Source organism: Sminthopsis crassicaudata, chromosome 1 (genome assembly GCF_048593235.1).
Source record: "Sminthopsis crassicaudata isolate SCR6 chromosome 1, ASM4859323v1, whole genome shotgun sequence".
NCBI classification, from domain to species: Eukaryota; Metazoa; Chordata; class Mammalia; order Dasyuromorphia; family Dasyuridae; genus Sminthopsis; species Sminthopsis crassicaudata.
Genome location: NC_133617.1, coordinates 350206215 through 350234074, shown reverse-complemented (window position 1 = coordinate 350234074; position 27860 = coordinate 350206215). Strand labels below are relative to the sequence as shown.

The window sequence follows — 27860 nt, the reverse complement described above, 5'->3', positions numbered from 1 at the left end:
CTTTTACACATGCTACCCTACTCATGAATGGAATGCACTCTATCTTCATCTAGGTTTCTAAAAGATGGATCTCTTTAAAGGATCAGCTCAGGAGCCCACTCTTCTTTTTTTTTTTTAAATTATAAAATTTTTTTTGACAGTATATATGCATGAGTAATTTTTTCTCCCCCCCAACCCCCTTGAGGATGGGGTTAAGCGACTTACCCAGGGTCACACAGCTAGGAAATGTTAAGTGTCTGAAATCAAATTTGAACTCGGGTCTTCCTGAATTCAAGGCTGGTGCTCTATCCACTGCACCACCTAGCTGCCCCATGAGTAATTTTTTTTTTTTATAACATTATCCCTTGTATTCATTTTTCCAAATTTTCCCCTCCCTCCTTCTACTCCCTCCTCTAGATGACAGGCAATCCCATACATTTTACATTTGTTACAGTATAACCTAGATACAATATATGTGTGTAAATACCATTTTCTTGTTGCACGTTAAGTATTAGATTCCAAAGATATAAGTAACCTGGGTAGATTGACAGTAGTGCTGACAATTTACATTCACTTCCCAGTGTTCTTTCTCTGGGTGTAGTTGTTTCTGTCTATCATTGATCAACTGGAAGTGAGTTGGATCTTCTTTATGTTGAAGATATCCACTTCCATCAGAATACATCTTCATACAGCATTGTTGCTGAAGTGTATGTACAGTGATCTTCTGGTTCTGTTCATTTCACTCAGCATCAGTTCATATAAGTCTTTCCAAATCTTTCTGAATTCATCCTGCTGGTCATTTCTTACAGCGCAATAATATTCCATAACCTTCATATACCATAATTTACCCAACCATTCTCCAATTGATGGACATCCATTCATTTTCAAGTTTCTAGCCACTACAAAAAGGGCTGCCACAAACATTTTGGCACATACAGGTCCCTTTCCCCTCTTTAGTATTTCTTTGGGATATAAGCCCAATAACAGCACTGCTGGATCAAAGGGTATGAACAGTTTGATAACTTAGGAGCCCACTCTTCTGTAAAGTCTTCCTTAATTCTGTTAGTGCTTCTTCATAAAATGATCTTATATTTTTTACTTACCTGTAGATAGGTTATAGAATGTAAGCTTCCTAGGGCCATTTTCTTATTGAAAATAAAATATTAGATCCCTAGTACCTAAAACTGTGCCTTGCACAAAGTAGGTCCTTAATAAATGTCTGTGGAATTGAACTGATTGTAGAAGGGACTCCATGGAACTTAAATATGCAATTTGATTTTAGAAGGGCATTATCATATTAGACATTTCAAATTAGATGCTCCACAGGTATCATAAACTTACAGGTCACAGAATTCTTTTCTTTTTTGCCCCAAATCCACCTTCCATCTTAATTTCTCTTTTTGTGGAGGGCACCATTGTACTTTTTATCATTCAGGTTTACAATCTTGGATTCATCCTTGATTCCTTATATTTCCTTCCTTAGTTGCTGGCTAACCCAACTATAGCTCCACAAGATGTTTAATCCTTCCCCTTCTCTTCACTGAAATAGTCTCAAATTCTAATTTAGATCCTCAAGACTTCTGGACTTGGTTGTTGTAATGAATTCCTAATTGTTCTTATCTCCCGTTTCTCCCCATTCCAATAGATCCTATACCTAGCCACCAAAATGATATTTCTAAGCCACAGATATGACATAAATTGCCTGCTTAATATACTCTAGCAATAACCTCTAGGATCCTGTTATCTCTAAGATCAACTAAAAACTGTGCCCTTTGGTACTCAAAAGTCTTTATAGCTTCACTTTAACCTACTCTTTTAGCTCACTTTCCATTCATTCCTGCCATACTCTAGTCCAGCCACAGAGATTCATAAGCAGTGCTTGTTTGTATCATCACAGAGAAAATACTAACTAGAGAATTAAGAAATTCACAAAAGAGGAGGCATTTGAGCTTAGTCTTGAAGGAAATTAGGGATTCTCTGAGGCAGTGATGAAAAAAGGAGTACATTTTATACATGAGGGACAGTGTAAAAGTAGGAGATGGGAGATGGTGTGTCCTCTGTAAAGAAAAACAAGAAAGCCAGAACAGCTGCTCCAAAGATTACAGGAAGGATAGCTATATGCAATAAGACTGGAAAAGTCAGATGGAGGAAGACTGTGGAGGTTTTATAAGCAAAACTTATCTTTGACCCTAAGGATAACAGGTTGCCAGGGGAATTTACTGAATAATACAGTTAGATATGTTTTAGGAAAATCAGTGTACACTATTACACTATTGTGTAAGATGGTTGGGATTAGAAGTAGACAGAATAATGAGGACACTGCAATGGTCCAGTCAAGAGATAACAAAGACCTGAACCACGATAGTGACCATGTGAATAGAGAGAAGGAAATGGTTGAAGAAATACCGTGGAGGCAGAAACAACCAGATTTGGCAACTCACTAGAGACAAAGATTAGTCAGAATAAGAAGTTAAGAATGATACTACGAGTATCTGAGTGATACTATGAGTATCAAGCATGAGTGACTGAAAGGATGATAGCTACCTTTGATAAAAATAGAAATTTAGGAAGATAAAGAGAGTACATTGTTTGGATATGCTGCATTTGAAAGGCAGTTTTGAATTTGCAATAGGTAACTATTGATGAGGGACTGGTGCTAAAGAGAAAAAAATAATATAGATTAAAATATTAAGAGTTTTGATATATACAGAAAGGAAGAAAAGGCAGCTCAGAGTAAACAATGATGATTTTCTAATCATCTAATCATATTACTCTGTATGAGATGAGGTTCTCAATTGAGGTAAAATGAGAGGCATGAACAAAAATGAAGCTTATTGGTGAATGCACTATATATAAATATACACATCTTAAAGCTTTCAAAAATATTGTCTAAAATGAACTTACAAAAAAAGATAAGGCAATTTGTGGATAGGTAAAGATACTGGGGAATTTGGTTTCATAATTTTCCTAATTTTCACTGATCTTAAGATTTTAGAAAAATAGGCTTACTTGAAGATAGAAAAAGCAATCCTATTGCTAGACAAATTTAAAGAAAACCACAAAGACAACATAGAGATTGCTCTATAATGCACAACAATATAAATGCTCCTTCACACCCACTTAGTCAAAATAAGTGTGAAACAAGGAGGAGTTAATGGCATGTTACAGTACAGAAATAATTAGTAAATATTTTGAATATTGAAAAGTCAAAGAGCACACAGGATATGAGTAAAGATCAAGCAATTTCAGTGAAATGGACTTAATGATCTAAAAAATGGCTAAGTTTCTGATGCATAAATTTAAGTTTATTATATTATATATTATATAAGCTATATTATATAAGACTGAAGCCACACTTTTACAAAAAGGGGACAAATGATAAATAAACAAGACTGTTATCAGGACTTATATACAATAGAGTATGTACAAGCCAATAAATATTCAGCCAAATTTGTACGTATATAATTGTACATAATAACTGTTGTTATGTATGTATAATGATGAGCTTCAGAAATTAGTGTTCCTCAGTACCTTCTGAAAAACTGAATGTTACTCAGAATAATTGTGTATAAAGCAAATAAAGACTATTAGGATTGTACTTGTTATGAGGCTCAAATTTATATATGTATAGTCTATAAATACAGCAATCTAATGGGAGTATCTGTTATAATCAATAGAATACTCCAATACCCAATCACAGATTTCTGATTAAACTGTTTATGAAGATTCCAAGTAACTATAAAAAGCAAAAGAAAACACATTTACAGTCAAAAGGATAGGACACTAATATCTAGTAAATATGGTCAATCTTCAGTAAACCATAATATCCAATTAAACCATAATACACCATTCCTCAAGCATTCTGAATAAATGTAACTTCATTTTAACACAGCAGAAGGAGGAATAAAACGATGGATTTCAATGGAAGAAATGCAATAAAACTGGGTTTGGAGAGGCCTTAACTACACTTAAAGACCAAAGTGGAAATTTAAAAAATTCAAACTCTAGTATAACTTGAAAAGAATCATAACTTCACTCAAAAATTAAAAAAAAAAAATGTGTTTATATATATATGAAATATGTGTGTGTGTAGGTGGAGACAAGAAGGGAAAAAAGAGACAGAGACAAAGCAGCAGATACATCAACACTGGGGAAATGAATACTAAAAGCACTGTATGATACATGCATGACAGACAAAGTGGTTTAAAAGCTATTGTGACTAAATGGCATTAGGGAATGAAGATGGTCATGAGACTATCTGTAGTAGATGGAATACTACAATCATCTGATGCATTCTCTTGCTGGCTTAAAAAAAACAAAAACCCACAAGAACCATAGGACACATGTGTTCTTACCATCATTTGTTTGGAGGAATCTGGACAGGTAGGGCGCAATTTGTGTTCTTCCTTTATAACGGGTAGGACCTATAGCATCAAAGCCGATACTAGCTGTTAGCATTCTATACCAAGTCCTTTTTCTCCATCTTATGCCTACTGTTGGAGTCTCCTTATTTTACTCTTCTCTAAACATGTTGGTAAATATTTAGCCTCTGCTATAGTAACTCAAAGATTTTTACATGCTCTTACACTGAAGGGCAAAGGGCAAAACAATCTTTTGGCAGATGGAGCATCATCCAATTTGACCTGTCAAAATTTTAATTCATTTCTAGGCAAAATAATATATATATATTAGCACATTTAAAAATAAATCTGATCCTCAAGTTGATGTTAGCTCTTCCAACTAAAACTTGATGGAAGAGTCATTCACTTGCTTCATTATATCATACCTTAATTTCATCTGGTGGCTTCATTGGAATATTCCTCCTCTGGAAGACAAAAATGATGAGAAACTTAGTAATACAGATATTCCATGAAAATGACTGAACATTTTCTTGATGATACAAAGTTTACTACTCTTTATTAGAGCTATCCAAAAAACATCTATTATAAAACTTTAACTCTTATAAAGTTCTTGCATATATTAGCTTACTTGATCCACAATCAGGACTAGAGTATCATTCACATTTTATAGTTGCAGAAATGGAGACTAAGAGGTTAAGTAATTGACCATGCTCATACAATTAATGTCAGAGCTGTGTTGACTCCAAATATAATGCTCTTTCTACCATGCTGCAAAACCACTATATTAGTTCTTAAAATGATCTTCTATTATTTCTACAGATATAGTAGAAATACACTATATATATATGTAATTATCTACTTATAATTACACAAAGGTCAAAGTAGAGAAAAACTCATACAATAATTATGTCCCCTGTCCTTAAGTCATTATGCATTAGAAAATCCCTAAATATTTCAGGCCATGATCATGTAAATTCCATTTACAAAAGTGAAGATGGATACATTTACAAGAAAATGGAAGGGGAATATCTAATGTTATTTTTGTAACTTGAAGTGGTCAAAATTCATTGGGTTATGGACCTGAAACTATGGCTTTCTGGCCAAGTTTCTTAGGGCAGATTAGAAATCCAAAAGAATCTGCAACCACTAGAAGGTCTGAAATAGCTGAAAGATTCTTAGAGATTACAGTTTTAGAAAAAGCTTCCATCATTTTGTTATTATTAACAATTAAGTATTTATGAAGACCATAAAAATTTTAGCACTACTAATATGAAAGAATTAGGTACATAAGAGGTTATCCAATATTGTCAGCAATATGCTTACATCCTCTTAGAAACACATTTTAGCCCTCATTTACTTTAAAATGTATTATAAATTAATGATATTTCTTTGATAACACTGATGCACATGATTTAAAACCTGTCTACTGAAGGAATGCATCTTTTCTAATTTTTTTTTAATCAAAATGCACGAGACACTGTTTTCTATTTGAGAATTAGCCTAACATACAGAAAAGATTCTTTCATAGATTCTGATTTTTTTGACCATTATTATCCCTGAAACAGAAATACAAGACAGATTCCAGACTTTTATATCTCCTTAATTCCAAGACCTTTTACAAAATTAATAAATTAATCAACATATGATCTCTGTCCAGTGACTAAACGACATAATGATGGAGAAACTGACCTACAATACACTGTCACTGGGGAGAGAGGTTATAAATGAATCAGAAAATATGGCTTACAAGTCCCATTTAAACAGCAATTAAAAGATCATTCAATGCCAAAAGGCAATTGCAGTGATTATGAGAATTGCCTGACTACTACAAAGATAACTGCAACTTATGAATTAACATCTGCTATAGAAGAGATGAAGAGAAATTGTATGAGAATATGACAAGATCATTAAAATTAATTTATTCTGTATCTTAATGAAAATAGGAAAATATGATGAAAACTACTGGAAAGCACAATTTAGGATCAACAAATAAGAAACCAAAAGGGGCCTAAAATTTCTTGAACAATTCAGAAACGCACAGATAAGCCATCTACAATAGGCACACTTACTTTCTTTCCTCTACCCTCTTCTTAACACCTTAAAAACTAGCTTCTTATTCTACCAAACTACTCTCTTCAAAGTTTCTAATGATCTTTTATAGTTACTAAATCCAATGGCCTTTTCCTAATGTGCATTCTCAATGCTGTACTCAATATTGTAGTAGTGAAATGAGTTATTTTTCAAATGTTTGGTAAAATTAAATTGTTCTGTGATTCTTCCTTAGGGAGCTCATTTATGATTTGTTTGACTTCTTTTTTAACCTTCAGTTCCAAATTTTCCCCTCCTTCTCCCTATCCTCTCCCTTAGATGGCAGATAGTCCAATATATGTTAAATCCAATATATGTATAGATATTTATACAGTTATCTTGCTGGACAAGAAAAATCACAACAAGAAAGAAAAAACAAACAAAACAGAAAGAAAACAAATGCAAGCTAACAACAACAGAAAAGAGTGAGAATGCTTTGAGTGGTCCACACTTAGTTCCCACAATTCTCTCTCTGGGTATAGATGGCTTTCTTCATCACTGAACAAGTGTAACTGGTTTGAATCATCTCATTGTTGAAGAGAGCCATGTCCAGCAGAATTGTGGTTGCTATATACAACGATCTCCTGGTTCTACTCACTTCGCTTATTATCAGTTCATGCAAGTCTCTCCAGGCCTTTCTAAAATCATTCTGCTGATCGTTTCTTATAGAACAATAATATTCCATAACATTCATATACCATAATATATTCAGCCATTCTCCAATTGATGGGCAGCCACTCAGTTTCCAGTTTCTTGCCATTATGAAAAAGGCTGCCACAAACATTTTTGCACGTGTGGATTCCTTCCCTTCTTTAAGATCTCTTTAGGATATAAGCCCAGTAGTAATACTGCTGAGTCAAAGGGTATGCACAGTTTGTTAACTTTTTGATTATAGTTCTAAACTGCTTTCCAGAATGGCTGCATGCATTCACAGTTCCACCAACAATGTTAGACTTCCTTTTTTTTCTAAAATAAGGTTGTTTAAATATTCTATTTCATCTTACGTTAATCTGGACAACCTGTATTTTTTTTTTTATAAATATTCATCTATTTATTGGCATGTAGTTGGGTAAAATAGAACTTAATAGCTTCTAATTCTTCATTATGAATTAACTTTAAAAATTTTTGACACTGGTAATTTGTTTTGTTTTTTTTTTAAATCAAAAAAAAATCAAAGTACTTAACAGTTTAACCGTTTTATTTTATTTTAATTTTATTATTGTTATTATTTTTAATAATTTTATATAATAATTTTATATAATAGTTCCTAGGGGTTGTTTTTTTTTTATTGATTCAGTGACTTTTAAAATTCAATTTTATTAATTTCTCCTTTTATTTTCAGGATTTACATTTTGGTATTTAATTTAAAAGATTTTTAATGGTTTTTCCCCCCATAGAGGGACTTAATTCACTGATCTGCTCTTTTATCAATGTATGCATAGAGATACAGATTTTTACCTAAGCATTGCTCTGGCTGTATACAACAAATTTTGGCAGGTCTTCTCATGTTATTATTTTAATACAATTATTGCTAATATGATTTATTCTTTGACCCACATATTCTTTAGGATGAAATCATGTAGCTTCCAATTAATTTTTAACCTAGGCTTCAAAGGCTCTTTGTAATTTTTATTGCATTACATTCACAAAGGGACAGCTAGATGGCTCAGTGGCTAGAGCACAGAAAGACCCAAGTTCAAATCTGGCTACAAATACTAACTGTGTGAATCTGGGAAAATCACTTTATCTATTTGCCTTAATTAGTTGGAGAAGAAAATGGTAAATCACTCCAGCATTTTTGTCAAAAAACCCCCATGAGCAGTATAGTCCACAGAGTCACAATATGTCAAACATAACTGAAAGAGATGCATGTTATATTTCTGTATTTGTAGTTTTAATCCCTTAATACATGGTCAATTTTTGTGAAGGAGACACATATTTCTAAAAATTATATGTGCTCTTTCCTATCTCCATTCTTTATTTTCAAGGGAATTATATCTAAATTTTCTAAAAATCTTATTCATCTCTTTAACATTTTTTCTTATTTACTTCATGGTTACTTATTTAGGTCTGAGGAAGATAGAGGCCTCCTACTATCATAATTTTACTATTTCCTTTTATAAATCATTTAATTTTTTAAAAAAAGAATTTGGATGTTATTCCATTTGATACTCAAGTATTCAAAATTTATATAAATTTACAGTACCTGTTTGCAAAAGCATCTTCCTGATTATCTCTTTTAATTAGATGTATTTTTGCTTTCACTTTAAAAGCATGATTACCACAACCTTTAAAACAAAATTTCTGCCAAAACATAATAGATTCTGCTGTAATTCCTCATGTTAACTCAGTATCTTTGTTTAATGTTTCTAATAAACAACATTCTATTTTCCTTCATATTTGAATTGTTTTTGTCTGGTAGCTTGCAGTATTTTTTACCTTGAGATGGTAGTTTTGCAATAATGCTCCTTGGGGTTTTCCTTGTGGGAGCTCTTTCCAAAGATGATTAATGGATTCTTTCAATGAGTATATTCCCCTTGGTTTCTAGAATATTGTAGCAGTTTTCCTTGGTGATCTCTTAAAGAATACTATCCAGGTTCCTTTTTTAGTCATGGCCTTCAGGTAGACCAATAATTTTTAAATGGTCTTTTCTGGACATATTTTCCAGGTTGGCTGTTTTTCTAATGAAGTTATTTCATATTTTGTTCCATTTTTGAATTCTTTTTAGTTTGACTGATTCTTCTTATCTCATAGAATTATTAGCTTTCATTTGCCCCATTATAGTTTCTAATGTGTGTTTTTGTTAGCTTTTATATTTCTTTTTCCCTTTGGTTAACTATACTTTTGAAGGTGTTGTTTTCTTCAGTAGACTTTTTCTACTTTCTCTTTTCAATCTTTTTTTCTTTTTTTTTCTTTTTTTGAGATCATCCTAACATTAACAACTCATACCACCCATGTCCTTTGTCTATGTAGACTCCTAACTCTTAACAATGATTAATAAAGTTCTTAGGAGTTCCATGTATCATTTTCCCACACAAGAATGCAATTAGTTTAACCTGACTGAGTCCCTTATGATTTCTCTTTAATGTGTATCTTTTAATGCAATTCTTGAGTTTTATATCTGAATGCCAATTTTTCTTTTTAGTGCTGGTATTAATTTTATTAGGAATGCTTGAAAATTATTGTATTTCATTATCCAATTTATTTTCCCCTTGAAGAAGTATACTCAGTTTTGCTAAGCAGGTTATTCTTGGCTTAGTCTTAGATCCTAGAAAATCTTATTTTAAGTTCTTTGGCTTTCTTAATGAGGAAACTGCTAAATCTTATGCAATCCTCACTGTGGCTCTAAATTGTTTCTTTATGAATGTTTGCAATATTTTCCTTTTGACCTGGGAGTTTTGGACTTTGATTATAATATTCCATCTTGGAACTGTGAATCAGAAATGCATACAAGCAATAGAGTTGCCAAACAATATCAAACCTTGTATTCAATGACAGAAAAAGATTCCTTGTAATCTCTTTCTGTCCAGTTGTCCAACCCCCTTCTCATCTCCGGGCTGAGAGCTTCTAAAACTGTCTCACCACCACTATAGCAAGGCCCAGAGCTGATGTGGTGATTGTGTGCACCCTGGGCTGTGACCATTTAGGGGTCACAGACCTTTCCTGCTGATCTCCTAAGTTGTCTTGGGCTAGAAAGACGTCTCATCCTAACCTTTCACTGCTACAGAATTCAATGTAAGTTATTATTTTAAAGTTGTTTAGAAGGAAGCATTGGAAGTGTTTCGCTGGGTTCCAGAAGTGTCCAGAGAAGTTGTACAGATTCAAAGTAACAATGAGTAACAATCAAAGATAATGGTCTTTGTTTCCTACCCTGATCATTCTACTGTAGGCTTAATAATTAGAACTGATGATTACCCCCCTGTAGGTTTAAAACCACAAAGTTTTTGGAACTTGTTCCTTGCTCTAGATGTTAATGGAACCTCTGTTGCTTGTGACCATTCGATTCTGCAACTTGGAATTGTGACCTAGGTGACAAGAGCTGTCCCAAGGATCTTTTTCTGCCTTGATACTTACAGCCCTGATGTTCAATTTCGGTTTCCATACCCTTCCCTGGATACTAGAATGCTTCCCATTGCTGCTGTGGCCAGCTTTACTCCAGTGGCCTCAGACTTCTCCATCTTCCCAAGCTGTTTTGGGCTAGAAAAATGACAACTCTTCAAAGGAGGTGCTATTATTATTTCCATTTTAAAAGTTGAGGAAATTGAGGCAAACAAAGATTAAGTGACTTTCCCAGGATGACACACCTCATAGTGTGTGAAGCCAGATCTGAACTCAGGTCTTCCTAATTCCAAGCTTACCACACTATTCACTACACTAATCCAGTTACAGAGACTACAAGATAAAAGGCAGACAGTTCCTACTCTACACAAATATGCCTGAAATATTAAAATAATCAGCGAAAAGCCTTCAGTGGTGAAGAATATATAGAGAATATATTTTTTTGGAGAAAACACATAGAAAGATGAGAATGGTAGTGATTTATATTGGTGATGGGAGTATATGCTATGGAGCCATTAGAGTTTTATGAATAATACCATAGAGAAAAGGCAACACAAAAGTCTAATTATAAAAAGGATAAAAGTTTCATTTTCTATGAAAAAGATTGGGCATGGGTTCAGTAAGTTGACCAAAAATGCTTCAACAGTTAAAAACTGTATAATCATTTCATTGTCTCTACAGAATCATAAAGTATTAGAATTGAAAGAGACACATGGTATAATGCATAAAGTGCTCTACTTAAGATGCAAGAAGTTACTCAACATCTCTAGCTTATTTTCTCTTCTACAAAATGAAGATGCTGGGCTAATCTTAAAAAAAGCATCCCCTCTTTAATTACTCTAATTAAATTCAGCTTCCTCTTAAAATCTCCAGTAGAGTTATCCCCCTCCCCCAATTTAAATCATTTTTGTGTAGCTCTTAGTTTTAATAATTTTTCCTTCTACCAAAACCCGAAACTACTTCTCTGAAAGTTTTGACTGTTGCTGATAGGAAGATTATTATATCATTCTCCTAATCTTTTATTCTTTAGGGTGACATGTCTAATTCATTAAATGAATCTTTATATAGTATGGCTTACAGTCCTTTCACTAACCTATTTTTGACTCTAGATATACTTTAATTTGTCAATGTCCTTCCTAATTTGTGGCAACCAGAATTAAATAATATTCCAAATATGATCTGATCAGGATAGAAGAGAGTACAATTATCATTTCTTACATTTTATATTCTAAAGTTCTATAAAACTCCCAAGATTAAGTTAGGTCTTAAGCAGGAGTTCTTGCCTTGGAATCTGTGAACCCAGCTTAGGGTCTTGAAATTTATGATCCTACAATCTTCTTGAAGGATGTATAGGATAGCTCCATTTCAGTATAATTTTGTAATATACTTATTTTATTTTATGCATTGAAAAACGCTGAAGAGAAATTCCAGGTTTTACAAAACTGCCAAAGGGGCCTGTGACAAAAAACGGTTAAGAATGACTGATTTTAAGCTTTCTATCTCATATTGTTAACTGCTAATTCATGAAAAATCCCTGGATCAATTTCATATAAACTGTCACCTAGCCATTCTTTCCTGTACTTGTGCAGCTGATCTGAATTTAAGTGTAGAACTTAACATTTATCCCAGTTAAATTCCAACTTGGTAAATTTTCACTTATTTTTTTTCTACCTACCTGCATTTTCGGGATATTTACTCTGCTGTCCAACGTTATCGATTTCTCTTTAGTCTTTGTTTCATCTGCAATATAACTATATAATCTACAGTTTCATCTAAAATCTCTGATAAAATTCCTTGAATACCTTTTCTTTTTTGGTATTATAAGCATACAAAGCTATGAAATTATGTTTACTAAAGACTTTACAGCAAAAATTTTTTTAATTATCTCCAAATCATTTTCCATCAATTATATTTTCTAAAAAGAAATCCAATTGAAACCAATGATATAAACTAAAGCTGTAACCAGTTAAATATGTAAAAACTAATTCAAAAATCTTGGAAAAATAATAGTCAGCATAAACACTAGTTAATATACTTTTCTTTCAACAATTCCTTCTGCACTTGGAAATAGCAAGTCAATATTTATGGTCAAAAAGTAAGCATGCCCATGTGTCTTTAAGAAAACTGGGACTTACCTGCTTTAATTGATAAATGGTTTTTGAATGATCACCACCTGTGATCTGATCTAGTAAGTCATCCACAATTTTCTTACTGTAACTCCCAGAGTCTTTCACAAATTCCTGTAGGCTACAAAGAACAAAGGTTGAGAATATTTGGTAGTAATTGCATAACCTTTTTTTTAAAGCCTCTTTTTATTTATCTTTCTTTATTTTGGGATATAAATTAGTGTTGAGAAGGAATCTTTTATAAGGTCACAATTTCTTTTCAATTATGCCTTCTGAGTAGTAAAAGCTGTCCTGAGCTCTAATTTTACATCACCAAATAGACATTTCAAACTGGATGTCTCCCATAGGCATTTTCAAACTCAACATGTCCCAAACATACCTTTCTCTTCCCAAACTTTTCCTACCACTGTTGTTTCCCCCTTCAAAACTTTCTTATTTCTGCTGAGGGAACTATCTTTGGTCATTGCTGAAATCTCGTTTTCACTGCAAAGAATGGCTAAATCTTGTCATTTTTTATCTCTGTATTTTTTGCAAACAAACAAAAATTACTCACAAAACCATCACCCTGGTCAGGTTCTCATTATATTCTACCTAGACCACAATGCTAACTTCCAAATTAGTTTGCTTGCCTCATGTGTCTCACTTTTTCAATCCATACTCGACATTGTCAGAATGTTATTTAAGTAAAGTAAGTTATTCTCTTTCCTTGACTCTTCCTCAGGATCAATTATAAATTCTCCCGTGAAATAGGATACCAAATGATAGAAATTATTGCCAGTTAACCCCAACTATGTTCCATACAACAAGCCAGCAAATTGCCTCTCCTTCATTATAGGAAAGTAAACCAGTCCATTCTTTAGATCAAGGGTTCTCAAACTACAGCCTTTGGGCCAGATGCAGCCCACTGAGGATGTTTACACAGCTTTCCTGGTTATAGCAAATGGGCTGAGGGGCGGAGACAGAGTCTGAGTTTTTGTTTTTACTATAGTCCGGCCCTCCAACAATCTGAGGGACAATGAACTGGCCCTCTATTTAAAAAGTTTGAGGACTACTGCTTTAGATATTGTGACCTTGTAGCACCAGCCAATACTCACCTTAAGGCACACTGTATACCAGTCTCATCTCCATAGGCTGAATATAAGAGTTCCATTTCATCTGATTTCAGGTCACTGAATACTGAATTATTTTGCATTGAAAGTGAAGTACCTGAACTTGTAAGAAATGTGACTAAAAGAAAGTAAGGAAAAACAAAAGATGCAATATTAGTTTTAGAGTGAAATTCCATCTAAGACAAAGTAACTTCTTTTTTTTCATCTTTCTGTTTAATCAAATATTTTTACATAATTTCCTGTGTTCAAAGTTATGTTAAAATTGCTATGTGACCTCAAAGTAACGGGATAGACTGGCCCTTAAAATGTATGTCTAGTTTTACTTTTTCTTAGGATCACACTTGTACAGCAGGTTAGGAGAAGAAAAATAATGGAGTTTCTGTTACTCTACCAAAAAAATTATTTTTTCCCCATTTGTAAGCTATGAAACTTTAAAAAAAAATTGTATTTATTAAATTTATTTGCAAATTGTGGGGTCATTTGGATTAATTAGAATTTCAAAGAAAATTGCAAAACCATACCCATTCTTACATTCAGACAGAATTAACTGATCATTTATTTGCTCAGGGATTGCTAAAAGGAAACAAAGTAAGAACCATTCTCTAAATTTCAAAGTGCTCACAATGTAGTACAGAAATAAGAAAACAAACTATGATTTAGCATAGATGATCTATTTGTCCAAATAATTTTACTGAAAAGAGATAAAATCAGAAGCCCTGTTTTTGAATCCTGGCTTACCTGTGTGACTACGGGTAACGGGTAAATCACTTTACACAGTGAGCTTTAGGTTTCATCTGTATAATGGAGATAAGACCACTTATCTGACATATCTCAGAGGGTTGTCATGAGGATCAAATGAAATTATGTAAGAATTTGAAAACTTTAATACAAACACTGGGTGTTCCCTAAGGTTCCTTCTGATTTTACATCCCATAAGGACAAAAATAATTTTAAAGCTCAAAGAGAGGAATCACATCCAATAAAGCATAATATAGGGAAAGCTCACAATAGTGCTTTCCCAATAACATATTAATTTTACAGATGAGGAAACTGAGAAGTTAAATAAGCTGATTAAAAGATACAAGTTAAAAATTCTGGAACCGGAAATGGAACTCAATTATGACCAGTGCCCTTTATAATATAACATGTAGTTAAGTATAATTCTGAAGGATGGGTTAATTTCAATAGGGAGAAAGAGGGGAGGGAATCTGGGACAAGAAGTTGAATGAATATATACAAATGAGAGAACACAAGACATGCATGCAAACCAAGCAAAGCAAGAAGAGAAGGTAAAACTACAACAGTCAGAATAGAAAAGCCAGGTCTAGAGTACTAGACTTGGGAATTTGGATATAATCTGAGATGCAAAAGGAGGTTACTAAAGGGTTCTATGTGGGTGATATGAACAGAACTGTGGAGACGTGCAGATCAGGATGATGGTTATGGAAAGAAAGTAGATGTGGGGAGACGATAGAAGAAACTATTATGAAAGCTCAGATGCCAGGACAATAACGTGCAACAGGGTGATGGCAATGAGAGTGGAGTGAGGGGAAAAAAAGGATGAAAAACAATAGGAATATACTTTTAGTACATTTAAGACACTGGTAGTATCACTTTCAAATGTTTTAATAAAATACTCAGATGAGACACCCAAACTCCTAATAAGTAGAACAATATTAAATCTCTTCTATTTATTATGTAGGTAATTTAAGGCATATCATTTCTCTCTGAGTTTTAGTTTGCTTGTCTTTAAAATGAGACTAGATTAAATGTCTTCTAAAGGCCCATCTAATTCTAAATCTGTGCTCCCATGTCAAAGGGAACTGGCATTGCTTTATTTCATCTCTAGGAGGCTGTAGAATGGTGGCAGATCTGCATTCATGGAGTGAGTTTCCTCACCAGGAGTTTCCCACACCAATGCAACTGTAGTAGGTTGGACCAAAAGCAAAGAAAAACAAAAAATCCTGAAAAGGATACTCCCACAGATTCCCCCCACTCCAACATTTTCCTTCTGGTAGCAAAACTACCACAGAACACCATACTTTTTAAATACCTACGCCCTTATTTCAATCCAATCTCAAAAAAAAAAAAAAAAAAAATCAAACCCCAAATCAAACTCCCTTCCCAAATAACCCCACACTTTAAACATGCGATTGACAAGAAATCAATTGGATGAAGAAAGCAGGCAAAAAGATGTTCTTAAAACAAATCTTGTAAATTGAATAATAGTATGTATTTTAACCATGTGATATTCCACCCTAAAATACTTTGGGCACAATGAACATCTCCAAATGAATAAACACTATCATAAACTTGTTATACTGAAAGTGCTATAGTCATTACACACAATCATAATTCCCAAGGATCAGGAGCACTATTATAGACAGCAACAGAGAGCTAGGAGGAAATTATGAGATAGAGATTAAAAAAAAAAAAAAAAAAAATCTTTGATTTTTCCCCTCAAACTCAAGAAGAAGAAGGCACATGAAGGAGAAAAATGGGTAACTATGCAATAATAGTAAACTGCAAATATTTGATTAACTTATTCCAAATACAAGTAACCTTGATTTTGCCTCATATTATAAGAATTTAACTCTAATGTCATAATTATCATCTTTACCTCATTTCTCTTATTAGTTTTAAAATCCACATTCAGTTTTAAAATCCATCCTCAAAATTTGAGAGAAAAGAATTAAAAAACAAAGTCTTGGGGGAAAATTCATAATATTGCTTAAATTTATTTTGATGTTTAATTACATATTTACCTTTGTTTCTTCTTTCATCTTTGAATCCTAAAGTAGTAAAACCAGGGAGCAATTTGCTTGAGAGGGAACTCAAATCCACTGGATGAGTTTCTTCATCTATAAAGTTTTAACCAAAAAATGATTCTGACTTAAACAAGTTAGCATATTAAACCTCCTTTTAAAAAAAATTACTGCAAAATTATGTGACAGAAAGATTTTGTAATAACTAAAAAGAATCCCTCCCCAAAGAAGCATACTAAGACATACTTCAATGCTGATAAAATATGTATTACTGATTATGTTCAATATTCGGCATGCAAACAGTTTGGGATACAAATGCTGATGTTTGCTATCTATTGCAAAAGCACTTTTTAACTTTATCTGTGTGAAGCTCTCCAGAGTTTCCAATGAGGCCTTTAATGTCTAATACCTAGGATTTGATGAGCAAGTCTGTGTTGATCATATATGTACATTCATTAGTCAGAGCCCCTTCTTAATCCTCTAAACTGAAAAATCCTAACTTTGTTCTATCTTCTAATTCACTTTATGGTTCTCTATATATCAACTATCCTTCTTAAACCTTTAGTTTTTTGCACAATGTTCCTTCAATTCTTTTTTTGGCTTAATTAATTTTTAAACTTCCTGGATGTGCCAAGACCTGGAAGCTTCCTTGAACTTTAAATAACCCCTTTCCCTAAAGATGGCTTCTTTTTCTTGGCTAAGCAATCACACAGAATTATATATAACTCAGAAGGATCTAACAATGGTTAATTAAGGACTAAGTTTTCATTCCTCCTATTTCCATCTGTAAACTTCTCTTCTTCAAGACTCTCTCTCAAAAGTAAGGCTCTGAGACTGCCCCAGTGAGTCAAATCTTTCCTCTGCTTCTACAGCCTGATGAGCTCAGGCCCATTATTTAACCACTCTGACTCTATTTCTTTAGGTGGGAACTATAGGGGGGGTTAAAGATCAATGACTTTTTTTGGTCTATTCCATCACTGAATCTATGATCTTCTGACTTTTATTATTACCTCTACATGACCTAAGCATAATGCAGTCTCCTTGCTACAAATTTGCTATGTGCAAAATAATTAAATTTAAAAACAAACAAATAAATTTGCTACATATTGATAAGAGTTAATGTAGCATGCCAAATAGAAGAGTTGGGCGCAATCCGGAAGCCCAGGAATCATATCTTGCTTCTGCTTCATTTAAACATGTGACCCTGAGCAAATCATGGAACCTCAGCATCTCCAGCAATTTCTGATACTAAAAAGTTGTGACACTCACTGGCAGGGAAAGTGACTGCATCTGAGAATTGCTGATACTAATGAAATAAAAGATCTGATTAAAAAAACTAGAAATAAAATGTATGGCAAATCAACACTGAATGCTCACTAATCAGATGATGACTATCCTTATACAGGGAAAGAGAAAACGAGATTGCACATACAATTGATGATATTTAGTGATGAAGTAGTAAAAGATTTACCTTCTGCCTCAGGATCCGACAGATTGACCACACTGTACAGTAAAGCCCCATCTCCATTCTTTTTTAAATAGCCCATCTGTAAAGAGGTGTAGATTGAACAATCAATTAACCAATCAACAAGCATGTATTATGTGCCAGGCACTGTGCTCAGTGCTGAGAATATTAAGAAAGATAATAAAGACAGATGAGATAAAACACCAACTGACTTTGTATGAATTGTAAGAGTCAGGTAATTTCACCAATAAATTGAAAATTTCTAACAAGACACAAAAAGACAAGTATTTCTTGATCTGAGGGGAAAAAAAAAAATTCCTATCTTTCTATTCATGTAACCAAGGAGCCTAAAAATAAAAGCTTCAAATTTCACATATATACAAATAATTTATCTTGAGATGCCCTAGTGCCAATGAGAACAAGAATGCCAATGGAGAGCTACAAGATCAGAATGAAATAAACTTTTCACTGGATATTACGAATTTTTTATCTCTTCTAAAAACACCCTCTTATGCAGGAACCAGAGAAGACAAAATTTCAAGTTAGCTTTTAAGTATGAACAGAAGTCAAAACATTTAAGACTCATTAGCTATCTAGATAATGTAATCAGCAAACAATTAGTCTCAGTTTCTGAGCAATCCAGGACCCCCTTTTAATGGAATCCTGAATCAATCCATCTCTTATTGTACCGCTTCTAACCAGAGAATTAATTAAGGTATCCTTAGAAAGTAAAAAAAATCCAAGCTATCCCTTCTGTATCCAAAATGACAGGGTGCTCCACCTTGCTGTTTGGCAGGTATCTGTTAATCCTGTCCCGGGCTTCGTCAGCAGCATGTTCCACCAAGGCTAATACATGTTCTTCTGCTGTGCTGTCTGTCAAGCTGCAGGCATTTCCTTCTGGCTCAAATATGCAGCTAAAATACAGAAAAAATCCCATTGAAGTAACTTTTAGACTGCAAAACAAACATACCTCATACCATGGCACCTAGGTGATAAGCATTAAGATATAAAATCATTTCACCCTCCTTCCCCCATCTTCCACCTCCCCACTATACTTTGGCTAAAAACAGGTCCTGATATCAACTTTTATTTGGAAACATGAACTATATTTAATCAGAATGTTCCAAATTACATTTTCAAAATTTATTGACTTTTCATCCATTCTCTGAAGTTATCATAACAAAAACAAAGCAAAATGCTGATATAAAAGTGAGAAATAACTGAGGTGTCCTAAGTATAACACCTCAATCAATACACTTGAGAACATAACAAACATACATTGGGTAATAAAAAGCCACAAACATTTTAGAGCCATTGAAAGCACTAATGCAGAGAAGTGACAAACACAAATTAACAATTTAAGCAAAAGCCCCTCAGAAGAAAGGCTAGTCTTGTAGGCTCACAGGGGACTGTCTAACAGTCTTCAAGTAGAGGATGGGTCATTGTTTGAGCAGTGGGGAGCAGCTCATCTCTGCTTCCACCAAAGGAGAAAAAACCCAAGTGGAATGGACTTAAACTGCAGCAAGAGGAACTTAGGTTACATAGTAGGAAGAACTTCTTGACTAGAAGAGTTGTGAGACATTGGAATGCATTACCAAGGGAGGCTGTGGAGTCTCCTTCTCTGGAGATTTTTAAGAAAATGGTGGGCAGGTATCTTTCTGGGATGGTTTGAATACAGTCCTGCCTGGAGGAATGGGGCTGGGCTAGATGGTCTCTCAAGGTCCCTTTCAGCTCTATGATTATATGAGAGAAGTATGACAAAAAGATTATTATGGAGGCAGAAAAACATGAGATTGAGTGTATAAGGACAATTGCATTTTATATGGGTGCATATATGTACAAACATATCTAAATGCATTTATCAATAAGAACACCTATATACCCACACCATTAATATGAATTAACTAAAATGGTAGCCCTCAAATGTCTTCTCCCCTAATGTATTGCTTGCAAGCTCACACAAAACAATGCAACTAGATATTTAAAGATGAAAGCTATTCCCTGTGCTGTTCTCCTTATGCCTGTTTCAATCCACCATTAGGCAGAAAGAGAAGAGCACTGAAAACACTGGCAGCTGATATTTTCAGAGGATATACAACATATTTAATGAGGTCAACAAATGGGTATTAATGGTTTAATGAACAACTGACCTAGATAAATAAGATTACATATTTTCAGGCATAGATTGTTATAGAATAATAGCTACAATACACGCTATTTTACTTAAAATACTCCTAATGAGATTAGGAGATATTAAAAATGACAATGGATATGTACTGAAGGAGTATAGTTGTTATTCTTTGAGAATTAAAGAATCCAGTTTGGTAAACTGCTATAATAAACATGTTTCTTATGCCCTGTGGAACATACTTAAGACCACTGTGGAACCACACAATGGACATTTTATAGGCAGTGTTGGTACTAAGAAACTTTTACTTCTCAATTATCCCCTGTTGTAAGGAAAAACTGAGAGGCAGGGGGAGGTTAATGTGTTAACCAACCCACTTAAGTATTGATGACTTTTGTCTCTCTTGATCCCATGAGATACTGTATGGCTAAGAAGGAAATGAGGCAGAGAGCTGACTCAAGCAATCTTCAGGCATAAAAAGAAAAGAGAAAGAATTGACTAAATTGCTACTATTATTGGTGCTGAGATCAGTGGAGGCCAGGTTGCTTAATGCTGCTTAAAAGAAAAAATAATTGGAGATGGGAAGGGAGGGAAGAGGTCATCACTCTCCCTGACCTCTTCTCCTCCATTAACCATATGTGGCCAACTAGCTGAATGCTCATTTAGGCTTGGAAAGTGAAAAGACAGAGAAAGCAAACAAAAAGGCTGACAAGGCTAGAGAAAGCAGGCAGGAGAGGGGACCAAGAAAATTTCAGCCAGAAAGCCACTGGGCCAGCTTGAAAGAATGTTGAAGAAGAAACTTCCTAAAATGTACAATTCTTAAAACATCAATTTAACATGTGCTAATAAACTAAGAGTTGATGATGGGGCTAGCATTGGCACACATACTGTGCTTTGTACACACGAAGGTAGAGCAGGGGGGGCAGAAGAATCAGCAGCAGCTCAGCTTTCAGAATTATGCCTGTCAGCCATACCCTATGCCCTAGCCAGGAGACCTCTGGGAATGCCAGGATGACAGTTACAGCAGGCAACAGTAAACAGCTTTAGTTCAGACCAACATGCCAAATGAAGAGCCCTATGTAGCCCATCTGGCATGTGTGTTGGGGACTGACAACATCTAGCCAAGCATGTGCAAAGATGTTTATTTCAGATCAAACTTTGGTGCATTATATTAATCAATGATTTAATCTTTTGTCTTTCCAAGAAGAGTTCCTGAGGAAGAATACAAAACAGTGAAGCAATCAGACGTATTAGTACTAAGGGTTACAAGGCAATAATACCATTAACACAGATCAAATTAAGACAAACTTGAAGGGAATTTTCAAATCCTTTTGTTGTGCCACTATTTGGTGGTATTAAGTGTATCTGAAATGAATAATCATCAAGTAGTTGAAAATTTTTTGTTACTTAAGAGATCTTGTCGATAATGGAATTTTACCTGTATAACAAAATAATGTTATATGTTGATATGCATTTCTTCAGAGGAGCTCAAAGAACCTGGCAAATAATATTCACATCATCCAGCAGAGATGGCCAAATGACTTAGACAAAGATACCCTGTGAATTGCAAATCAAAATAAGCCTAAAACTAAGATCTAAGAATTCTCAGTATAGTGCTCTTCTCCATAAAACCTTAAATGAGTGTGCACATAACTTCTTTGGAAAATGTTACTGTAGAAAAAAATTTGTTTCTACTACTTGACTCATAACACCAAAACTGATGTGTTATTTTACTTATGAGCACCAAATTTCAGCAAGCAGTTGCATACATTTTCATCAAAACCTTTACCTAATAACTTCTTTACTTGGCTTTTTGGATTTCTTGGTTGTTTCTACTTGGACAGGAACAACTTCAGGGACAGGTTCCTCAACAGCTGTGTCTTCATTGCCCAAAAGAGCTGCCTGCTGAGAAAAATCCATGTCCTGCATAAACGACATGCTGCGCTTCAAAGCTAACAGCCGTTCCTAGAATCAGAAAGGACAGAGCGGCAGGGACTTTACCTTTCCCGCATAGCCAAGGCGCTATGATAATGGGATGGGATGGGAATGGCCATGGCCCTTACTTCATTCCTAATGGTTAATGTTCCATGGCGATGCAGCATGATTTGATCATGGTATCATGGCACCAAATTGTTTAGCATACTGGCTAAAGTGCTTCCAAAGAAATAAAATCAGAACATAAAAAAGAACAGACACAGATACCTCATCTTACCTGACATGTTAATCAGTCGCAAGTAAATGATGTCGTATGCATGCAACGAGGTTTTTACACTGCAGGCTGGCACAGTGGACTTAGAGCTCCAAGAATGTCAAAGGAGCCTGAAGCCTGCTGGGTATTTTGGCAGGCCCATAAACTAAAGGCCCAGAGGAGGTGACTGAAATCCAACATGAATTACTTCCATGCTTGAAATCATCAATTGTAAATTTTGACACCCGCCCCCCCGTAAAATATCCCAGCTTGATCAAAAGCTGGTAAGGAAAGAGAAAAAAAAGTGTTTGGAGGAAAGGGCCTGATAGTGACAGCCGTGAGGCTAATTCTACATTGTAGATGCAATCACTGGAATTATAAGAAGAGGTGACAGATGGATGGAATAATGTTAATCACTATGATTGAGAATTTTTCCTTCTACATATATATTTAAAAGAATCTGTGCTTTTTCTGGCTCTTTGTTTTTAATAGATTCCTTACTTTGCTCATCATCTTAAAGCCTGTGTGGAGTATCTTCTTGGCTAATTTGTAGTACACAGTGTCTGGCCTGTTGTAAGTCATTGCATTATCACACATCAGTTTGAAATCTGCCTGAAAAATACAAAACACAGAAAGATTTCAAGTTTGAAAAGGCCACAAAATAGCAACTAACCACAGTTCTAGAAAACCCACTTTGCAAGGATAATGGATGGCTCTCAGGCAATATTTCAACTATCTGCTAAAATCTGTTTTCAGAGGCATTTTTTCTTAAAGGATTTTTAAAAAGAGAAATACAACAGTAAAAGTAGGTAGCTTTTCCCAAAGCCTAATTCTTTTCTGAATAGAACAAATAAATTTTGTAATGAAAAGTGGCAATTCCCTTTTAAAGAATTCTTAGTTTTTATTATAGGACAATTAGTCAAGTAGCTGCTAAGTATAAAAACTGGAAATGCTAAAAAATCACTTGCTTATATAAAGAACCTTCAAAAAGAAAAAAGAAAAACATTTAGAAATTTTGTCCAATGCAGTAATGAATTCTTTATCACTGGTAATTAAACAGATAACCACTCTTTGAGGAGTTAAAACTAGCTGAAGGTTATTTTCAACTCTGAGATTCCATTCCACTGGATTCAGACAATCCTATCCAAGTATATTCTTTTTAAGTAATATCAATCAGCAAACTGTCTAATATTAGTGTAATGTTATTTTTGAGACACGGAGACTTCCTGATTTAGAAATTTTCTACACTGATCCAGAGCAAGAACTCATCAATTCATAGAGAATTGATCGAGATACACAGTATTTAAGTGACTTGTCCATGACAACACACCTAGAACATATCTGACAAAAAACCTAAATCCAGATCTTTCTAATTTCAAGGCCAGTCCTCTATTTAAAATACTGCCTCACACAGAGCAGCACGAAATTAACTGTGACTAACTCTTGGCAGAACCCAAATATTATACATCATATCCCTATTCCTAGCATATCAAGCACGATTTAGTATAAAGAGGAAAGGGAAAGGAGTCAGAAGATCTGAATTTGAATTCCAACTCCAACATGAGTTGACAATCATTCCAGTCTTTTCATTAAAAAATATGCATCTTTTCTAGAAAATACTCTTAGATAAAACTTTCAAAAATCAAATTACATAAAACTAAAATAATTAATAGTAAGAAAAAAGGCACACTAAAAGCTCTAAGTTTAGTACAAATGAAAAAAATTAATTTCTGACATGTTAACTGTCACCACCAAGATGGATTAGAGGTTTTCAAAATACTACCATTGTAGTCTGCTATGTGATTGTGTCTAAAACCAAAGAAAATTACACTTTTTTGGTTCCTCAGCTAAAAAAGCAACTGTCAACCTACATTCAAAACCTTTAACTATAATCAGAAAAGATGCATCCAGTTAAGTTGTACAAGCTCAACTAAGAAAACTTGTTTCTTACAATGTTGCTTCTTATGTGGGCCCAGAGAGTAATAGCTTACATTTACATATATTATATGTATGTGGGCCTCCACAAATATAGGTGGTAAATAGTTGAAGTATGACTATATTAGATTACAGGTGGAGAAACTGAAGAGAAGATGAGTTACTTGGCCAAGATCACCAAGTCAGTATTCTAAATTGGGCTTCCTGCCTCCAAGTGTGGTGTTCTTATGTTTTATCACAGACCGCTGTACAACCAACACCTTGAACCAGTCTTGTTATTTATCTTAAAGCAACATTTTTTTCAGCACCCAACACTCACACAGAGGTTGGTCTGCATTTCATCTGGCATACCAAGATCCATTTGTCCCTCATTAGTATTTGATACCAGAAGTCCAAGAGTGAGAAGACAAGTCAGAAATCTAGAGATAAAATTCATCATGCTACTTGACACTACATGAATGGGTATGTTAATATTTCTACTTCCTATCTACTTGAACTGCTGCACAACAAATGCAGTAACAAATGTAAAAAGCTTGATAATCTCTAAGGCACATTATAAAAATCAATTTCCAAACTGAGAAAAGACTGGAAAGTTTAGTAGTCAGGAAATAGTAAAAGTAAAATAATGAATTCTCTCAACTGGTAAACTTGACAGAATGACTCAAGTTTCTTAACCAGAAAAAGATGAAAAAGGATAGTGCTTTAGAATAACATATTCAGTTGCCAAAACAATTTACCTTAAACTCTGTGACTGATTTGTACTCGTTAGCTACAATTTTGTCTTTCATTGTACCAAAGTCCATGGGATGCTTTATTATCATGGAGTATCCAGGAGCAATTGCATCCGTGACAGGAAAAGCAAAAAACCCATGAGGATCTTTCCTAAAAATGAAGAACACACCTGTAATTTCACCAGGGAATCCCAAGTCCCTGTTTGTAAATTAGGCAAAATACTTTAAAATACAGATCTGTATTAGGCAACTGTATTGGCCAAAAATTGAAGTTTCATGTATAACAGTTAGATTTTAAGAAAGAAAAGAACCAAAACTTGTATCTTCTATGGTAAGGACACTATGACTGTTTCAATCAGTATAAATATTTCACTACTTTTTATTCCTGAAATGTTAAACTTCAAACTCCTTAATGGCAGGAGATGTTTTACTTCTACCTTTGGATTCCCAGTACTTAACACACTGCCTAAAACATTTCCTTTCTCAGTTTCTACCAGTCACACTGCTTTTGGATGTCTTTGAAACGTTCCATCATGGTCCTGGTGAGAGAGGGGAATACTTTCCTCCTACCCTATTTTACAATTTATTTTTGTGTGTGGTTTTCCCTCATTAAAGTGGACTGTCTTTGTTTTCATCTGCATTTGTGGTCGCAGAACTTAAGAGCACAGTGTCTGGCAGATAGGAGGCACTTAAATGTTTACTAAATAACTGATCAGAATACAGTGGACACTTAATGCTTGTTGGCAGAAAATAAAATTTTCAACCAATTCCCATGGTACTCTCTAAAAAACAATGCCTAAATGTTCAGACCCACTCTCAGTATATGTAAGGTAACCAGGAAGTCTTGACAAGGATTGGCACTTGAAAGATGCCTAAGCAGAAGCTGCACACACATTCTTTTCCCCCTCTTCCTCATGTGAAGGAGGATGAAGGGATTGGTTTCCAAGTAAAGTAACATGGCCTTGGGTATGCAGGTATTTCCTTAGGATCTCAATTCAAAGCTAGAAAACATTTAGTTATACCCAAAAATCTAATGCTTATCTAATACTTAGGGATACCTCATTAAAAGAGGGCGAAGAATTCAAACTGCAATATGTAGAAAAACTCTGGTTTGAATTAGAAAGTAAAAGTGAATTTAAGATTATCCTTACACTTTGGAGTAAAGTAGAATGGGATCTCACTAAGACAACATTCAGTAAAAGTAGGTTTTACTTGGGTTCACATCCAAGGAGTTTTGTTATTAAAGTAATCAAAATGATAGTGAAAGTGATTTCCTACCCTCCCCCACAAGAGTGGAAAGTTGGTTTGAAATGACCTGTGTATCAAATGCTAAAGTGGAAGAATCAATACTGAGAGGGCATAAAATCCTCTAAGCCTTTGGATACTGGCTATTTCTACAAATGCAGGATTTACCTTTGGAGTTGGCGAAGAAAATGTTCTAGCAATTGCTGGATAGGGGTACTCTCGTTCTCAGCTGCCAATGTAAAAAAAAAAAAAAAAGAAAGCAGAGTTAAATGTAGTTAGTCCAGACAACTCTGGTATCACTTCCTAACAGACTCAATTTGTGAACATCAACTCAATTGATTTTAAGTGAAGTCTGAGCTCTAATGAATTTTAAAGACTCATTAAATGAGCATTAACATGATTTATAATGTACAGGAGTTTCCTTTGCAATGTATTTTGACATGACTCCTCTGCTAAATTACAACTAAATCTATAAGATTCAAAGAATTTCTTCCCCCTTTTGTATGTTAAAAAAAAAAAATTCAACCTACTAGCACTAAGAAAAGTTTAATAATCATTGCATAGAAATATGTACTCTAAGAAAATGATTTATAAAAACTTTAAATATAGCAGTATTCTCATCCTGAGAAACAGCCAAACAAGAGTTTGGCTAGGGTTTCATGTGCGTGTGTGCGTGTATATGTTTTTTAAAGGAAATAGTACGAAACATTATGCAGTGAAAACTGATTAATGTTCCTGGACGTTTAGAATGCTAGTCAAAGGAGTTAATAGAATGTTTTGAAGGAAATGCTTATAATTAGCATGCAGAAGTCAATGTAGGTTTTCCAGCAGAGAAATGATGAAATTAGATAAGGAAGATGACTTCCTTGAACTTGAAAGACAGAATGGAGAGAAGAGACTGGAAATATTGTTTTTCCTCCTCAAATTATCACTCATTTACTAAAGCTATGTACATGTTATATTCCCTACTTCCACCCTAATAAAATGTAAACTCCTTGACCACAGAAATTATATTTTTATTCTTAGTAGATAACATGGTACATAATAAACAACAGAACTGAATCAGGAGATTCTGATAATAGTCCAAGCAGTAGGAATAAAAAGGAAATGAGCAGAGGGGTAGAACTGATAGGACTTGGGGAAAAGAAAAGGAGAAGTAGGGAAGAATGCTTAAAAATGAAATTATATTTTAAGACTGGTATCACTATTCCCAAGTAATCCACCAAAAGGGAATTAAGAAACCGGTGCAGATTTCGAGGGCAAAAAAGTCAAGTTTAGTTTAGTCTTAATCTGTTAACTTTACAATCCAAAACTGTAGCTCAGAGGCCTCTGATCATCTCCAGTTGGTTATCATAATACCTATATAACCATCACAATCAAGCAAAATGGCACCACTGGGATGATCGAATGAGCACATAACCATCAAGTCAACATTCTAATTAATCTTATTCTACAAGCTTTTCTCTGGATCTCCATAACATCAGAAACTGCTGGCAGCCTAGACAAATTTAATTCCCCTGATATCTATCTTTCTTCTAATGTGCCCTTTGGAATCCCTGAGCTACAAATTTCCTTTCACTCTCAATATACTCCTCACATTCCTGTACTAATGGAGGGACTTAGCTTCAGGATAATCAAGGATCGAGTCACTGATTTATTGGGAAAAAATATATATTCTTTT

At 34.3% G+C, this 27860-nt stretch overlaps 1 protein-coding gene across 14 annotated transcripts in view; it reads right to left on the bottom strand.

Moving 5' to 3' along the window:
* The window catches only part of BRD9 (bromodomain containing 9), a 47485-nt gene that overhangs the window by 8570 nt on the left and 11055 nt on the right, over positions 1 to 27860 (bottom strand). For 2 of the 14 annotated variants that reach the window (XM_074279188.1, XM_074279175.1), the window contains exons 4-15: positions 26348 to 26408; positions 24941 to 25085; positions 22770 to 22880; positions 21870 to 22045; positions 19548 to 19685; positions 18734 to 18866; positions 17959 to 18034; positions 16488 to 16583; positions 13708 to 13840; positions 12623 to 12734; positions 4766 to 4804; positions 4335 to 4403 (exon numbers count right to left, since the gene is read on the bottom strand). In XM_074279188.1, the coding sequence (XP_074135289.1) occupies positions 4335 to 4403; positions 4766 to 4804; positions 12623 to 12734; positions 13708 to 13840; positions 16488 to 16583; positions 17959 to 18034; positions 18734 to 18866; positions 19548 to 19685; positions 21870 to 22045; positions 22770 to 22880; positions 24941 to 25085; positions 26348 to 26408 (1289 nt within the window). The remainder of the gene's footprint in view (positions 1 to 4334; positions 4404 to 4765; positions 4805 to 12622; positions 12735 to 13707; positions 13841 to 16487; positions 16584 to 17958; positions 18035 to 18733; positions 18867 to 19547; positions 19686 to 21869; positions 22046 to 22769; positions 22881 to 24940; positions 25086 to 26347; positions 26409 to 27860) is intronic. The other 12 variants (XM_074279181.1, XM_074279182.1, XM_074279184.1 and 9 more) reach the window with 9 other exon arrangements.